This window comes from Lynx canadensis, chromosome B2, assembly GCF_007474595.2.
Source record: "Lynx canadensis isolate LIC74 chromosome B2, mLynCan4.pri.v2, whole genome shotgun sequence".
Lineage (NCBI taxonomy): Eukaryota > Metazoa > Chordata > Mammalia > Carnivora > Felidae > Lynx > Lynx canadensis.
Genome location: NC_044307.1, coordinates 12,681,571 through 12,699,397, shown reverse-complemented (window position 1 = coordinate 12,699,397; position 17,827 = coordinate 12,681,571). Strand labels below are relative to the sequence as shown.

The window sequence follows — 17,827 nt, the reverse complement described above, 5'->3', positions numbered from 1 at the left end:
AGCGGGGCGGGCCCAGGGAGCGCGCGGGTGGGTGGAGCGCGACTGCCGCTTCGCGGGGCCTTAAGGGCGCAAGGTGCGCGCCCCTTGGTCGGCTAGCGGCCACACGCGGAAGCCCCGCCCCTCCCCGCCCATCACCCCGCCCCTCCTTTCGCCCCGCCCACATCCCATGCCCCGCCGCCCCGCCCCGCCCCCTCCCCCCGCCCCGCCCCCCTCCCCCGCCCGGGCCGCCCCCCCCCACCGCCCCGCGCCGAGCTGCAGGAAGGAGCTGCCAGCTCTAGCCGGGCTTGCCTCAGCGCGCGGATCTGCACCATGCCCCGCATAGATGCAGATCTGAAGCTGGACTTTAAGGATGTCCTGCTCCGACCCAAGCGAAGCAGCCTCAGGAGCCGAGCCGAGGTGGGCCCCTTCGAGAGCCGCAGTGAGGGTGGGATTTGTTTTCCGCGTAGCTGGGGTGGGGAGGACGGTGGGAGGAGGAGGGATGTGCTAACCCAGCCGGCTTTTCCGTGTGTCTCTTGGTGGATGGGAGGCTGACCCCCTTGGCCCTCCCCATCTGCCGAGAGAGGGGAAAGCCGGCTGGTTCCCCGCCAGGACTTGAGGTGTCTTTAAGGGACCCAGCTCCGGCGTAAAATTCTAAATACGTCCGGCTGAGTGGGCTGGGGGAAGTACACAGTAGGCTAGACCACAGAGGAACAAAGATCAAGTGGCCAGCCGATTTGGAAAGAATGGGAGGGTGGCTGGAGGGGTGCACGTAGGGCAGAAATGACAAGAGTGGAGCCCAAGTGTAAAGGAGAGGACGACAGCGACGAAGAGCTTTGTGATTTTGGCATTGTCTCTTAGTGCGGAGAACCGACTGCCGCGTTAGTATCAGCTCCGGCAATGGAATTTTTTAAAAAAACGCCTGAAAAACAGGCAGATTCCAGAGCGGCAAAAGTTCAGGGTTTACTTTCCACGTTTCAGTGACCTTGCTGGGAGTGAGGCTGGGGACGCGTGCCTGGCGCCACTCTACTTACTGGACAGCTGTAGGGAGGCAGAAAACACCCCAGCACAGGTGCGAGGGTGAGAGGCAGATTGGACCCCCTGGGCAGTTTGGCTGGTTCTGTGTCCGTGAGATCGAAGACTGGCTATGGCCCCGAGTGAGAGGGAAGGTGCTGCCCCGGCTGGGGCTGAGGAAGGTCACAGCCTGAAGGATAAACTAGTTGCACGGAAGGAGTCCCCTGGAGGAGGGTGTGCCGGTGACCGTGGCTTTGCCTGGCTTCTGAGAGCTGGAGAAGGAGGTGAGACAGTGACTCCGTGTGGAGGTGGGGTCCGCAGGAGTAAACAGGAGGAGGCCAAGCCAGCACACTTTTCCAAAGGCTCCGCTCCAAGAGACCATAAATAAATCCTCTTGCAAGAACTCTGCTGCCCGCCTGTGCCTGTGCCCGGGCCCAACCGCAGCGCCTGGGGTTGCCAGCCGAGGGCTTGTTTGGATTAAAGACATGTCCTGTTTTAGCCGGTGACCAGAACAAGACACCTCAAGCAGGAGGGTTGGCAGCCGGACCCAGAGACCCGTAGAGGGTGGGTCTGGACAGGACTGCAGGAGGCCGGGAATGGCTAGCCCTTATCACCCTAGATGGGACCACCCTCTTCCTGTCCTTCCTTGTGTCCTTAAAGGTGCTAAAAGAGTGGCCGACTTTTGAAAGAAAAACAAATGGTTTGGGTGATAGGTAGCCACTGCCTAAGGCCAGAACAAGACAGGAGGTGGGGCTTCTGGGCAGACAGATAAAGTGGTGGCCTCAACATTCTTTCAGTATTTGTTCAGAATCCACTTAGGAGAGAGAAACTTATTAAGCCAAATGGGTGTTTAAAACAAGGATATATTGTACGTATTTTCTGAGCCAGAAAGGATCTGGAGAAGGTAGAACATGTAGAATTTAGGTAATAGAATGAATTACTCTTTTCCAGAGAATAGTATGATGTCCTGCATCATTTGGTTTCATACTTTGAGCCGATTGAAACTGTTAATGTCCCAGCTTCCAATGGCACCTTGCAATCTACGTGTCCACATTGCAGTGAGAACTCTGTGCCCTTGGGAAATGTTTTCACAGTTCCATTTCTGTGGGAGTTTGCCAGCTCTGGGCATGGAAACCTAAGTTAACTGGATTGCCTTTCCAGTTGGTTCCCCTAATAGCGTAGGTGCCTGGCTGATTGTGTCCCACAATCTGCCTGCTTTAGTTGATGTTGAGGGATCTAGTTAGCCCTAGACCTAAGCAGGCTTCCAATCCCCTCTGTGTTTTCTCAGTTTGCTTGTGGATGCCTGAAATGTCTTACAGGGAGTTAAAAACTTTTCGTTGTGCCATCAGATATAAGCCTAAAATGTGTGCCCCCCTGCATGCAAATTGAAAACAAATTTGAAAGTGGTAAATGACAGTCTTTGAACCTAACCAGAGAGCAGAGCTGAGTGGAGCCAGGAGAGAAAACATACCCTGTAAGGGCAGAGTCTGGCTCTGGGAAGGGAGTTTCGACTCTTGACAAGATTTATCACGGCGACGGTTTTTTGCTAAGAGCCAGGCCTGGTGTTGGATATCAGCCAGTGAGCAGAAAATGGAGAGAGAGGCAGAATGATCACCCACTTAGATGTTCTAGTATTCCGGTAAGGGCATTTCCGCAAATGTAAACATAAAATGAAGTTGAGGTCAGCTCCCAGCGGCAAAGGGTCCAGGTGGAGGTGGCCCAGGTGGCCTTCTTGTGATTGTGCCAGACGGGCAGTCGTCTCTCAGCTGTCCACTCTTTGCATTTACACACATCTTCACAAGCCCCTGGTACAGGAGAATAAAGTCCCACAGGGCTCCTTGGGGACGGTTGGGTAATCCATTCAAAGGAAGTCACGTGTAAGCACAAACTTTGGCTTTATCTGATGCACGGGGGACATCCAGACATTCCTTGACTCCCCGAGCAGTTCTTCCTGAGAACCCATTTCTGGCTCAGATGTCCCACCTGAGCCCTTAAGCTAGGGTAAGATTTAAAAAAAAAAAAACAAAAACAAATTTACTAACACAGCCATAGCTTTGGAAGTCAGGCCATGAGGAAATTTGCAGTAGAGAATTGGCCACTTGTCCTAAGACAGAGAAGACACGACACAATGAGAAGAATTCAGTCTTCTTTTAAAACTCTCTAGTGATTTTTTTCACCAGTGGTCCAGGGAGAGGCAGATCGGCTCCAGAAAGGTCTGGTCAACCCTCAGGGGTCCACTGCACGTTGGCCCGCAGGGGATCAGAGCACGGCAGTGGAGAGGATATTTGGCTGGCTGGGAGCAAGCTGACCTGAATTTTAGCTCAGGCTGTGCACTACTTTGTCTTCAGTACCTTGGCGCTATGTTAGTTTCACAGGGCAGCTGTAACAAAGTACCAGAAAACGAGGTGGCTTACACAATAGAAATGTATTGTCTCCCGCTCCAGGAGGCGAGGAGCCGCAGATCAGAATGTCCATGGGCTGGATCCTTCTGAGTGCTGTGAAGGAGAGTCTGTGACATTTCTCTCTCCTATTTTTCTGGTTGTTTACACACAATCTTGGGTGTTCCTTGGCTCATAGATGCATAGTTCCTATCTCTGCCTTCATCTTTACATGATGTTCTCCCTCTCTGTGTGTGTCTGTGTCCAAATTTTCCCATTTTGAGAACACCAGGCATGTTGGGATGGGGGCCCTGTTGTGCTGACCTCATCTTACCTTGATTGTCGGCGAAGACCTTATTACGGATCTTTTATCCTTTCGGGAGACACAGCTCAAACCATAGCAGCCTCTACGAAATTAGAGGGTGTGAGTAGAATTGTTCTTAATGGATGCTTCAGAATCACCTAAGGAGACACTCCAAAATACACATACTGTCTCCAGCACAAAGGTTCTCAGTAAGTTTGGAGCGGCTTGAGCATATGTGTTTTGGAAATCCTCCTGTGCTGATTCTCGTGTGCACACAGCGCTGGGCTAACCGCTGGGGTCTTTTCCATTTGGAGAACCCCGCGGCTGTCTGGTAATGTACAGCCGCCCGAGCTTCTCGAAATCCTGGCAGCTGGTGGCGAAGCCTGCAAGGGACAGAACTCATCCACAGAGCTGGGCTGGGGCTCACCAAGCATTGCCCTGAGAAAGGCTGGGGGCCAAGCTACAATAACATTCTTACTTCTTGGTCAGACATTAATTTATTCCACACTTTTGAAGCCACTCTCTAGAACTATAAAGATAAGGGGTGGGGGGTGCCTGGGTGGCTCCGTCGGTTAAGCATCCGACTTCAGCTCAGGTCAGGTTCCTGTGGTTCATGAGTTCGAGCCCCGAGTCAGGCTCTGTGCTTCAGCTCAGGGCCTGGAGCCTGCTTGGGATTCTGTCTCTCTCTCTCTCTCTCTGCCCCTCCCCCGCTTGCACTCTGTCTCTGTCTCTCAAAAATGAATAAACGTTAAAAAAAAAAAAAGATAAGAGGGATTGTCCCTGTACACTTACCATTTATAGGTGAGACGGGCAATAGATCCTTTATTTAATAAGAGCATTGTTTAAACAGTACCACCTATAGATCTAGGCAAAAGGGGCCCTGCCCCACACCCCACCTCTGCTCCCTTATACCCTCCTCACTGGACAGGGCCAGAGGGCCATGCCTTTTCATGAAGGCCGTGTTCTAGGGACTCAGAGTCCTGGATTTCCTTGCCCAGATGACTGCAGGCTAATTCCAAGGCTTGCAAGGAAGGGCCCCTTCCCAGGCTGTGATTTCCCAGGGACCTGCCGTGATGCAGGTGTGCTCAACTCCAACCTCAGGCAGTGGCCAGGCGGCAGCTGTTTGGGAGAATGGATGTGTGTGTGCACGGAGCTTCGTGTGCAGACTGGAGGGTCTGTGTGTGCACATCAAGATTTGGGTGGGACGAGAAGAGGGTGTGGACCGGAGGCCAGGGGCTCGCTCCCCATGACAAGATGTTCTGGTACTTTCCAGGTCATTAATGTTTGTCAAGTTTGGAGGATAGGACACAATGTAGAAGGCTTATGCTTATGTAGAAGCCTGTTAGCTCGATCATAACGTTGAGATATTTAGGAATGTGGTAGGTTGGTCTCCATTCGTGCCTTTTTTTTTTTTAATTTTTTTTAACGTTTATTCATTTTTGAGAGTGAGAGACACAGAGCATGAGCAGGGGAGGGGGAGAGAGAGAGAGGGAGACACAGAATCCGAAGCAGGCCCCAGGCTCTGAGTTGTCAGCACGGAGCCCGATGCGGGGCTCGAACTCACGAACCACGAGAACCTGACCTGAGCTGAAGTCAGATGCTTAACCGACGGAGCCACCCAGGCGCCCCTCCATTCGTGCTTTTGGCCCCCAAATGTTGGGCTGTGGGACTGACTTTGATGAAGGTGTCTTTAAAGGGCAGGAGAAACATGCATTTTTGAGGTGGGGGAGGGATAGTTCATTACTTTGTGTTCCCTGCAAATCAGGCTTAGCACAGTGGGAATTTGGAGGTGCTGTAGTTGGTACATTGACCAGCTGTGGCAGATTAAATACCAAGTTTTGTTCCCAGGAGGCTGGAATATTTAAAATATCTATTTTAGTGAACAACAGGTGTATTTTGGGAGGGGGGTGTCTTTTTATTTGTGTGGGTAAGATCAGGGAAGATTAGTTAAAACATTTTTTAGGGGTGCCTGGGTAGCTCAGTTGAGCACCTGACTTCAGCTCAGGTCATGGTCTCGCGGTTCGTGAGTTCGAGCCCTGCCTTGGGCTCTGTGCTGACAGTTCTCTCTCTCAAAAATAAAATAAACATTAAAAAAAATTTTAAAAATTCATAATATTAGTTTCAGATGTACAATATGGTAATTCAACAATCCCATACATCACCTGGTGCTCATCATAGCAAGTGCACTCTTAATCCCCATCACCTGTTTAACCCATCCCCCCTCCCGCCTCCCCTCTGGGAACCATCAGTTTGTTCTCCAGAGTTAAGAGTCTGTTTCTTGGTTTGCCGCTCTCTCTCTCTCTCTCTCTCTCTCCCATTTTCCTTTGTTCATTTGTTTTGTTTCTTAAATTCCTGAGATGAGTGAAATCATGTCTTTCTCTTACTGTCTTATTCACCCAGCGTAATACATGTTGTTGCACGTGGCAAGATTTCGTTCTTTTATACGGCTGAATAATATTCCCTTGTGTATATAAACCACATCTTCTTTGTCCATTCATCAGCTGAGGGGCAGTCGGGCTGTTTCCATAGTTTGGCTGTTGTAAATAACCGCTGTTGCAAACACTGGGGCGCGGGTATCCCTTTGAATTAGTGTTTTTTGTATTTTTTTTGGGTAAATACTCAACAGTGCAATTGCTGAATCTTTGTGGTTCTATTTTTAGCTTTTGAGGCAGCTCCTCACTGTTTTCCAGAGTGGCTGCACCCGTTCACATTCCCATCAGCAGTGCAGGAGGGTTCCTTTTTCTCCACATCCTCACCAACATCTGTTGTTTCTTGTCTTTTTCAGTTTAGCCTTTCTGACAGGTGTGAGGCGATATCTCATTGTAGTTCTGATTTGTATTTCCCTGGTAGTGAGCGATGATGAGCATCTTTTCATGTGTCCCTCGGCCATCCGTATGTCTTCTTTAGGAAAATGTCTAATCGGGTGCTCTGCCCATTTTTAATTGGATTATTCATTGTATGGGTGTCGGGTTGTATGAGTTCTTTATGGATTTTGGATACTAACCCTTTATCGAATATGTCACTTGCAAATCTCTTCTTCCATTCCCTAGGTCGCCTTTTAGTTTTGTCGATTGTTTCCTTCGCTCTGCAGAGGCTTTTTATTTTGTACTCCCCGTATGTACTCCCAATAGTTTATTTTTACTTGGGGAAGACAGTTTTATTTCTCATTCTTAGAATTAAGGATTGCATGGAATCTACCATAGGAAGACGAAAAATAAGGGCAGGAGTTCACCGTCAAGGCTGATCTTTTTCCAGGGAGGGCTCTGTTTTTTCCATACTGCTGATAGGTTTTGGGGTGCCGAGAAAAGCCCATTGCGAGCTCAGCTGGGTTCAGAGTGTGCCTGCCCTCCCCGTGCGTCTTGGGAGGAGTGTGAGTGATTTGAGACCAAGGAATTCGGATTATTTGAAGCCTGCCAAGCCAGAATGGTGGAGTGCCATTAGCACAGAGGGTTGCAATTAGTAGACCCCTTCGGTTATCTCTCAGAATGTAGATCTAACTTGCTTCGCTGAAGTCCAGCCAAGGGTCATAATGAAGGACGTAGAGAAAGCCATAAGCTGCCTCACCTGTCAGGAAGTTCCTGCGTCTCATTTCCCCTCAGCTTTGCTGTTTAAGGCCGGTGCAGACATAGGACACCATTCACCCAGGAAGCCTTCTGGGAGCTGTGTAGAGAGCAAGCACGAAAGGCCAAGTGACGTGTCCCATGGTGTTTTTTGACATGTTGATTGCAAAGTGAAAGTTGCCTTAGGGACAGACACCTGGGGGGCTCCGTCGGTTAAGCAGTTAAGCGTCAGACTCTTGGTTTCAGCGCAGGTCATGATCTCCTGGTTTGTGAGTTCGAGCCCCACACTGGACTCTGTGCTGACAATGCAGAGCCTGCTTGGGATTCTCTCTCCCCTCTCTCTTCCCCTCCCCTACTTGTTCTCTCTCTCTCTCTCTCTCTCTCAGTAAATGAGTAAACTTAAAAAAGAGTTGCCTCAAATGAAAAGGGGTAAGAGAAGGAACTAGACCAACAGTGGTAAGGAATGATTGTTGCTGATCTATTCAATGATTAATGGCTGATATATTCATATATGTATATATTGGTGATCTATCCAGGATTGATGTAGGTTGAAATCACTTCAGAGACCAGAGATCCACCCCTGTGTGTCTCCTGCCAGTTCTCCTGGGGAAGCACCTGCTTTCAGAATGATCCTGGGTCCCTCACGGTCCAGCCCAGGGGACAAACAGTGCTGAGTAGGTACGACAGGAAATATAACGCAAGATATCCGAACTCAGCTGAGATGCCACGTGAGATGTGGAGGCACCCTAGGGATTGGCAACAGTGAAAAGGGGCTTCGGAAGGGGAGGAGGTGATGTTCCTGAGATCACTCCCTGACAGCTGGAACCGAGGCCACGCAGGCCGAGGCTGAGGCGAGGCATTCTGGGAGAACGGCGCTGACTGCATACAGGCCCTCCTCCCTTGTTCCGCACGGTCCTGCGCTTTCCCACTCAGTTTCTCCATTGGCTGAACCGGGCCAGAAACCAACCTGGGCATCGGAGCCTGCAGGGGCGGGGGGTGACCTTCCCGTGGTAAGAGGGGGGCGGGAAAAGGGTGAAGAATAAACCTGTGAGCAGGCAGGTCTCGGATCTGCCTGGGACAAAGAAGGGGTTCTGACTCTTAGCTCTTGGTGCGTGCCTAGCAGACTTTTGCTGCGCCCACCATCCTGGCTTACCTGCCCTGGATCCCCGACCGCTGGGGCTGGGTTAGACACCACGACGCCCGGAAGTTGGAGTGACAGGAGAATCGGAGGGCCCTCCCTCCACCATTTGCGCGTCAAAGGAACAAGTGTGTGTTTCCTTAGACACCTGGCTCCCTGTACTTCCTCTCAGCTCTTTGAAGGATGCTCAGAATTACAAAGCAAGCTGAGAAGGTTGACAGGTTAAGGGATTCATGGTTTGCAGCTCGCTGTGGGTGAATTTGGAGTGTCTGCTTCTCTCGGTGGGTGAGAATTAAAGGGAAAGTCATGCCTGGCAGGGAAGGGTGGAGCGGATTTTCCCAGAAGGGGAATGGTCCCTCCGGTGCCTGGAAGTGGGGAAATGTAGCATGTGCGTGGGTGTTTAGGGCCAGGATGGATGGGGCTGGGGGCGGAAGGTGGCAGGCAGTGGGTTGGGAGCAAAGCTGAAGGAGAGAGCTTCCGATTCTGAGGTTTGGATCGATGGAGGGCCACCAGTGCCTTGTACTGCGTTGGCTTTGTCCCTGGATGACCACCTATTACTCTGACTCCTCAGGAGCTCTCCTGTTTTGGGGCCACGTGGCTCAGCCCCTAAGAGACCAACGGACCGAGGGACACGCACTTGCTTTTTGTTGTTCGCCCTTGCTCCAAACTCTAGAAGTTGTTCACGGATCACTTGATGAGCACATCGTTTCTGTTTCCCTTTTTGCCAATTAGGTGGATCTTGAGTGTACCTTCACGTTTCGGAACTCGAAGCAGACCTACTCGGGGATCCCCATCATTGTGGCCAACATGGACACCGTGGGGACATTCGAGATGGCAGCAGTGATGTCACAGGTAGGATGACTCTACTGCTCACCCTGGACAGGTGGTCAGGAGCCCAGCCCGGACTCGCTCAGACACAAAGAAGAGGAGAAAACTGAGACATTCCGGATCATTTACTGTGGCCAAACTATTCGGTTCTGAGTCTGATGGCTGCCGGGAGGTACTTCTTTTCTTTTCTGTCGGAAGACAGAGTCTGGACTTGGCGTTCAAGGAGATGGCTTAGGTCTGCACCCGTTTCTTCCTTGAAAATGCTCCTGGTAGTTTTAGAAACTAGAGATATTGTCAAGTGAGAGTAGTGTCGTGTTATAGAAGAGTGACCTTGCCTTTAAAATTAAGGCGGGGGGCACCTGGGTAGCTCAGTTGGTTGAGTATCTTGACTTCGGCTCAGGTCACGATCTCACAGTTCATGAGTTCAAGCCCCACATGGGGCTCTCTGCTGTCAGCCTGTCAGCGCAGAGCCCGCTTAGGATCCTCTGTCCCCTCTCCCTCGGCCTCTCCCCAGCTTGTGCTCTCCCAAAAAATAAGTAAATATTTACAAAAATAAAATAAATTAGGGCAGACCCGCCTTTGTATGCAGTCTGTGCAATAGCGTTTATTACCTAATTATGTACGAAACACTTATGGGGCACTGATGTGTCAGCCAGTGTATACAACGTGTGTAATGTTGTGACAGCTCCTCCCTGTGTGTTCCTTTTCCTGACGGGGAAACTGAGGCAGAGAGGAAGAGGAGAGGTCACTTGGCTCAGGGCATCCAGTCGGGTAGAGACAGAGCCAAGATTCAAACCCAGACTGACTCCTAAATAAGGGATTTGCCTCCCAACTCACACGGACAGGTAACAACCTAACAGACCTAACCACACAAGGTCCATTTTAGCCAGTTAACTAGTCTCATCTCCTATAGGGGAATAGTTAGTACCCAGGCCTTGGGAAAAATAAAAGAAAAGCCATTTGTGGGCAGGACCTTTGTCCCACGTGGCTACGTCCAAGATGCAACACACCTTATTCATCTGAGATGTGAAATGTTTGCTTCCGACGTGCACAGAGTATGTGTGTCTATTTCCATTGATAATGCCTGCCAAGGGAAAAGATAAATCCAATTAGTTGAAAGAGCTTCTCGCTGTGGGCAGCAAGCCAAACCTCAGGAGGTGTTAGGATTCATTATTAGCCAGTGATTAGAAGGAAGATTTTCAAACAAATTATGAATTTGAAAAGTGGAATCGGGGGTGGTCTGTCTGACTCCGTGATCAGTTCTATTCAGCCCCCACCGAGTTTCGACCCGGAGGCTAGTGAATTCATTGCTAAAGGAATTTGTTTTTGTTTTTTGTTTTTTTTTCCTCCTTGTCTTTTCCTTGCCCTGCTCTGTGATCAGCCATTGCTACTAATGAATTATGTATTAGTATAAGAGTGGGTGGGATCAGGGAGCATTGAGTAATCCTGATTAATTATCAGATTACTAGTCCTTGAAGAACAGAGAGCCTGCTGTGCCCTGCCCGTTTTGACAGGAAGGAAGGACTCACCATTCTTGAGACAAGGTACGCTGAGAATACAGTGAAATAGCATACGCTGAAACCATGTGTGGATACTGTGAGCTTTCTCTTTCTAGGATCCACTGAGACAGTGTGAGTTAATAAAGCCATGGAATTTTAGAATGGGAAATTGTAGATGGGGAAGTCAACCCAGGGAAGTTAGGAGAGGGTCCTGACAGAGAAGGAACCCGAGCTCTGCAGTCAGATAGGCGTTTGATTCGGGCCTTTGCCCCCCTTTGGCCAAGCAGCTGTTAAATTCCTTAAGCTCCGTTTCTGTCCTCGAAGCCAGAATTTCTATATGAGGTTGCTCGAGGGGGTAAATGGCACGAAATGGTGTGCAGAGTGCTTGGGAGCAAAGTGTCGATGTTGGATCGGGTTTATAGTCCTAGATTGGGGATTGTAAGTTACAGAATTTCCTCCCTCCCGCCCTCACTCAAAAATACCAACAACCGCCCGTGTTTAGCAAGACATGTTTAGATCATGAATGCAAAGAAAAGCTTTCAGGTGTCAGTTGAGGTTCTTTTGGATTGGCTTAAGCGGCAGGTGGCCCTCCGGCGACCCTTAGGGGCAGGGCAGCTGCTGTCCTCAGCTCTGTGCCTGACTCAGGTGGTGGGTCTGGACAGGGTTCTGAGAACTCTTCCCTTTCCCTCCCTCCCCGGCCTCCAGGCAGGGCCTCCTGAGTCCGGAAGGCAGTGTTGTCCCATCGGATTAGAATGGAAAACGCGGTTTTGTGATTTCACTGGTCACACCTTGTCTGTTTTTGGCTCTTAGCATATTTAAAGCAAATCAAGCGTGAACATCAGGAAAGCCTAATGCTTCTGTGTTGTGGGGTCACCCCTGCCACTCGGAGGCAGGAGAGCTGACTCATTTGACTTCTTGCGCTGATGGTGCTGTTTTGTTCCCTAGCACTCCATGTTTACGGCAATTCATAAGCACTACGCCCTGGATGAATGGAAGCTCTTTGCTGCTAATCACCCAGAATGTCTGCCGGTAAGACTACACCCTGGTTATAAATTCCACTGCTTGCAGGGGGTGGGGAGACAGACTTCAGGGTAGTCGAGAGGATTTGACCTGCAGACAGACATGCGGAGTCCTTAGAGCTCTGGGGAGAGGCGGTAGTGGGCCCCTGAACCTCCAGAACATTCCGCCGAGGGAAAAAGCCGGGCACGAAAATCTGTGTCTGTTTACATGAAATGGCAAACCAGGCCAGCCTACAGAGACAAAGTAGATTTTGGTGGTTGCCTAAGGCGGGCAGGGGGCGGGAATTTGAGGGTGAGGGCTAAAGCGTGTGGGAGCGACCGAGGTTCTGGGGTGACACGTGTTTTAAAATCGTGAGGGCGGATGCGTGACTCTGAATATGCCAGAAACTCTTGGACTGCACTCTCTAACGGGGTGAGCTGTGAGGTGTGTAATTATATCTCAATAAAGCTGTTATTAAAGAAAAAAAAAAAGGCAGTTTGAAAATAAGGAAAATCCCTATTATTATGTAACGCACCTGACTTGGCACCTGGCACATCCCGAGCCAGTGCCAGCAGAGAAGTCTCTTGGCATTGGAGTCGCTCTCCCCTGCGATCAGATCATGTGTGATTGGAAAATGACTTCATACGGTGCTGCGTTTGAGCTTATTACGCTGCTCTCTTTTTCCCGTCCCCGGCTGTGCTGCATGGAGATTGTGGGTTCGTGAGAAGGTGGTTTGGGGCGATTACAATAATTCTGGCTTGCTGCCAGATCTTTTCATTTTTTTTCCCCACGTTGTGTTTGAATGAATTATAATTGTGCCACCTTCTTCCCTTCTCTGTAAGGAGTTCGGAGAGCAATGATTTTTTTTTTTGGTTCATACCTCTGACTCCCTGTATGGGAGTTTCTGGCAACGTGTTTCTAAGCTGGCACCCTGACCTTCGTGACCAACTGTGATCGTTTGACTTCTACTCTGCCTCCGTGCCCCCCCCCACCACCAAATTAAAAGGCGAATTGAAAAGGGGAAAATGTCAAATGCTCGGTGACACGGAGACAAATGAACCAGTGTTGAGTTTCACTTGCCAGACTTTAACAGCAACGAAAGGGAAAATGGGAAAGGCAGCCTTGCTCTCGTGGGAGGGATGGATGGGGCCGGAGCTGATCAGAATGTCAGCAGGAGCAGTGAAAACGGGTGTCGACGCAAAGAACGAGAATACACACGTATCGAGTGACCGGGCTGTTTACGCTCAGTATCTGGGTTGTCACTACATTGTTGTGATTTGGGGGGAGCCACAAAGGATATTCAGATAGGTCCCCCATCTGTGACTTCTGGCTTTAGAGAAGTGACATAAAATATAAAGGAGAGATGCCGACTCTGGGCACAATCCCATGGCTTAGTGGCACTAAGGCATAAATGACTAAAAACAAATTTTTTTTTTCCCCCAAGGAGCAGATTTTCACAGGAGCAGGGGGGTGGGTTGGAGAGCGTTGGTGCTGTGGAGGTTGGGGAAGAGGGTGTTCCCCGAGGGGCGTGCGGTGGCTCCAGATGTGAACAGGGACAGGTGCGGCTGGGAAGGATCATTTTAGGCTCATGGGTTCTTGCACCGTTTGAACGTTTTTCCCTTTTAATAGGAACCCCGAGTCTTGGAGCTCTTTGTGTAGGTTGCGACTTGCATGTTGTGAAATTATCGTATTGGGAGTAAAAATGAAAATAAGAAGGATGGGGCGCCTGGGTGGCTCAGTCGGGAAAGTGTCCAACGTCAGCTCAGGTGATCTCGTGGTTTGCGAGTTCGAGCCCCACGTCGGGCTCTGGGCTGGCAGGGTAGAGCTTGCTTGGATTCTCTCTCTTCATCTGTCCTGCCCCACCCTCCCCCCACCTCTCTAAAAATAAATACGTAAACTTGAGAAAAAGAGAGAGGAAGGAGTTCTGTCAGAGGAGTTTGAGACATCTTCCCCTCCCTCCTGCTTGCTATACAAGATGCTCAGTGACGGCCGCAGCTTCAGCAGGAGGAAGCCTGTGTTGACTGGCCACGGCTCAGTCTTCTGCTTCTCCTCATCTCCTAGAAGAGAGTTCACACCAGCAGCTCCACGGTTCAGAGCTCCACACGGCTTGAAGAAACCAAGGAAAAGCCAAGGACTAGGTTTCCTGAATAATTAGAAATGTAGTTACCCGAGGGGCGCCTGGGTGGCTCAGTAGGGTGGGCGCCCGACTTTGATCTCAGCTCAGACCGTGATCTCGCAGTTCGTGAGTTTGAGCCCCGAATCAGGCTCTCTGCTGTAGGCGCGGAGCCCGCTTTGGATCCTCTGCCCCCCTCTCTCTGTGCTTCTCCCCCACTGGCGCTTTCTCTCTCAAAAATAAACATTTAAAAAAAAAGGTACTCACTGGAAGATTCTGTGGCCGAGGTTCAAGGTTAAGGATATATGCACTTTAATGGGGGGAAAGGTGACTGAAGCAAAGTGTAGTTAACCTAACGAATGGATCACGAGTCTCCCTTACCTCTGCTGTTGTATTTCTTTTTTTTTTTTTTAAACATTTTATTCATTATTGATCAGGGGAGGGGCAGAGAGTGGGGAGACACAGAATCCGAAGCAGGCTCCAGGCTCTGAGCGGTCAGCACAGAGCCTGAGGCGGGGCTCGAACTCACCAACCGGGAGATCATGACCTGAGCCGAAGTCGGACGCCCAACCGACTGAGCCACCCGGGCGCCCCTGCTGTTGTGTTTCTTGAGCAGATCTGCCGTGTGTGTATTTGACCTGGGTACACCTCGAAGAGTCACTGCACCGTCCTCAGCATAGGCGAGTGGGGGGGTGGGGGCAGGGTCTGCCTTTGAATGCTACTTACTCCTCAGACCTTGCGCTTCTCCGTGTGTTTTGGTACAGCACGTGGCCGTGAGTTCGGGCAGCGGGAAGAGCGATCTGGAAAAGATGAGCAGCATCTTGGAAGCCGTGCCGCAGGTCAAGTTTATCTGCCTGGACGTGGCCAATGGGTACTCAGAACATTTTGTGGAATTCGTGAAGCTGGTGCGTGCCAGATTCCCAGAACACACTATCATGGTAGGCATGGCGGAGGGCTCTCCGGGTGGGGTGGGGTGGGGAGCAGAGAGAGGCTTGCTCCGTGTGTGGGGCGGGGGGGGGGGGGGTGTGTCGGTGCTTTCTTGTTGAGACGAGTGGAGAATCCTCACGAAGAGGCGGCGGCGATGGAAGGTCTGCAGACTGGCTCCCCATAGAAAGTAAAATCCAGATCAACGTTACAGGGTGTTGGCTTTTTGTCTCTGCTAAATGTTATCACATGTTTCTTACCGTGTGTGCCCCTTGGACAAAGGTCTTCTGTGACCCTCTTTACTTAAGGAGTTTATTTTTAAAAAATGAGAACAATGAGAGAGGTGCCCGAGCGGCTCAGTCGGTGAAAGCGTCCCGACTCTTGATTTTTAGCTCAGGCCGTGATCTCGTGGTTCGTGAGCTCGAGCCCCGCATCAGGCTCCACACGAACAGTGCGGAGCCTGCTTAAGAGTCTCTCTCTACCCTTCCTTGCTTGCGTGGGCATGCTCTCTCTTTCTCTAAATAACATTAAAAAAAAAAAAAAAAACAATGAAACTGGGGTTAGGTTGCAACCTTTTTTTTTTTTTTTTTCAACGTTTATTTATTTTTGGGACAGAGAGAGACAGAGCATGAACGGGGGAGGGGCAGAGGAGAGAGGGAGACACAGAATCGGAAACAGGCTCCAGGCTCTGTGCCGTCAGCCCAGAGCCCGATGCGGGGTTCGAACTCACGGACCGCGAGATCGTGACCTGGCTGAAGTTGGACGCTTAACCGACTGCGCCACCCAGGCGCCCCATGGTTGCAACCTTTTTAGGTCATCTGTACCCCTCTCCTAATTTTCCAGTGGAAAATTCTACCAGAGCAATTGAAGTGCCTCATGGGAACAGTAAGTAGCCAGCCGGTTGGAGTTTTGCTTTGTCTACGACCCTTATTCTCGACTTTGCCTGTCTTTTGTGTCCCTTCCTAATTAGGAGCACCTTCGCTGGTCAGAAAGTGTGTTTGTGGTTGCCAGCAAAGGTGGATTGACCGAAAAAGGGACCGGAGGCTCTTGAGTTGAAATTGGGCTTTAGGAAAATCTGTGTCGTAATTGAGCGTGTCTTTACTGTCTTAGGTAACATGACGATTACAGAGCGGCCACTAGGTATTTTCCCTGTGTCTCCGTTGTTTTAAACTCTGAATTTTATTTTTCCTTGTATCTCGGCATCGTAAGGAAGTTGGCACCCAGGAATTATTTCTGTTAGTGGAGTTAAATCTGTTAAGAATTGACAAGGATTTTTAAATGTGTATTTTCATGCTTTCCAATTACAGGAGAAGAAAGAATCAAGAGTTGCCCCAAGGCCGATCAGCAGTACAGTAGGAGAAGTTGGGTGGGAGACTGAAAAATTCATTTTACCCTCCCTAATAGTGCTGCGGTGTCATTGCTTTCTTCCCTAACGGTAATACTGCTTATTGAATACCTAGTAGGTTTCAGAAAGTTCACATCTGTTCTTTCTCTTCTGTTAAGAGTGGGAACTGCTATCCCAGATGTATCCCAGATGAGGAATCTTAGGCTCTGATCTGCTCATACACTTGCAGTTTTCACAAGGTCATACCAATGTGGAACAGTTAAGCTGGGGTTTGAAGCCGGGTCTGTTGGTGTCTAATATCTGGTGTCCTGAGGCTCTTCTGTGGTGACAGCCATCGGTGGTAACTTTTGCTCACGCAAGAGCGAGTAGAAGGCTGGACTCCTGGGACTGCGGAAGCCCCAGCCCTTCAGCTGAGACCTGGTAGCCCTAAACAGTATGGGGTATTAAATGTAGATTGTGTGAAACACTGCCTGCGTGGCAGGAGAAAGAGCGTGACAAATATGTGTTGAGGAGACCTTTGTTCATTCCTTGTGGAGAGAAGAAGATTGGGCATTCCTTAGGTTTCTGCTTTGAGGTGGTGGTGTGGTCTAGATCGTTCCAGATCTTTGCAGGTCACCTCCAGTGTGTCAGTTGCGCTGGGGATAGAAGCGACTGATAAACCTGGGACGTCGTCCTTTACCTCCACTGGCAGGAGAGTTCCGAAGGGTCAGGCATGAGAAATGACACGGATTTAGTAAGGCGACTCAGTGGTTCCCCTTTCTTTCTCTTTAGTAATCCTTGCCTTAAATTGTGAAATATGACATACCTACAGAAAAGTGCTTAGAATCTGAGTGTTTCATAAATAGTCCTAGCCTAAGCAAGCCTTCCAGTGTATCTACGCCCAGAAGCCCCTACTCCCACCCAAGAGGGTTGTCCCCGCCCCCCGGACTCTAGTGATCTCTTCCTTCCTTGCATGTCTCTGGTCTCACCACCACTGATCTCTTCTTGACACTGTTTAATCGTGCCTGGTTTTGCCCCTTGTGTAAGCGGTAACCCTGCCCGCATGGCTCTTGTGTCATCTTTTGCTCCGTAGCATATGGAGACGCAGCCGCATGGTTTTATGGAAGCGGCAGGGCAGGTATGCTGTTCCTGCTGGAACAAATCCGTAGTTCTGTTTCCTACACGTCTCCCTTGCCCCTCCCCCTTGCTCTACTTTGCCGCTGGTTGTAACACCCTGAGAATCGCTAACTGAGTGCCCCTGGAGTTGGTGGGAGCTCAGCCACCCTGGGGAAGTCACCTCACCTTCTGAGTCTCATTTTCCGCACCGACAGAAAGGAGGTCGAGGATAACAACAGCCAGAGAATGACGGAGGGGGTCACACGGCATGGGGTTCACACACAGTTGTTTGTCGGTTGTGAGGACCGTTGGGGGCATATGGCCTGAGCACTGAGGTAGACGTGGAAGGTTGATAGGGAAGAAAACGGAAGGTGGGATGGGAAGATTATTCGTTTTTGTTTTAAGAAGGCAGAGAAAACATGTGCCCCTTCTTTCAAAAGGATACGTGATTGCAGAAATCAGTTGGGGGCTCCCGGGTGGCTCGGTCAGTTAAGTGTCCGACTTCGGCTCAGCTCACGATCTCAAGGTTCTTGAGTTCGAGCCCCATGTTGGGCTCTGTGTTGGTGGTTCGGAGCCTGGAGCCTCCTTCAGATTCTGTGTCTCCCCCTCTCTCTCTCTCTCTCTCTCTGCCCCTCCCCTGCCTGCACTCTGTCT

The 17,827-nt window shown here is 50.3% G+C and overlaps 1 protein-coding gene across 3 annotated transcripts in view; it reads left to right on the top strand.

Moving 5' to 3' along the window:
* Window positions 1-255: 255 nt before the first annotated feature.
* Window positions 256-17,827, top strand: part of GMPR (guanosine monophosphate reductase) — a 48,414-nt gene continuing 30,842 nt past the window's right edge. The window contains exons 1-5 of one of the 3 annotated variants that reach the window (XM_030314803.1): window positions 308-396; window positions 7,769-7,910; window positions 9,103-9,222; window positions 11,643-11,726; window positions 14,574-14,747. In XM_030314803.1, coding sequence (XP_030170663.1) covers window positions 9,178-9,222; window positions 11,643-11,726; window positions 14,574-14,747 — 303 coding nt within the window. In that variant the 5' untranslated portion in view covers window positions 308-396; window positions 7,769-7,910; window positions 9,103-9,177. Of the gene's footprint in view, window positions 397-7,768; window positions 7,911-9,102; window positions 9,223-11,642; window positions 11,727-14,573; window positions 14,748-17,827 lie in introns of all 3 variants that reach the window. The other 2 variants (XM_030314802.1, XM_030314801.1) reach the window with 2 other exon arrangements.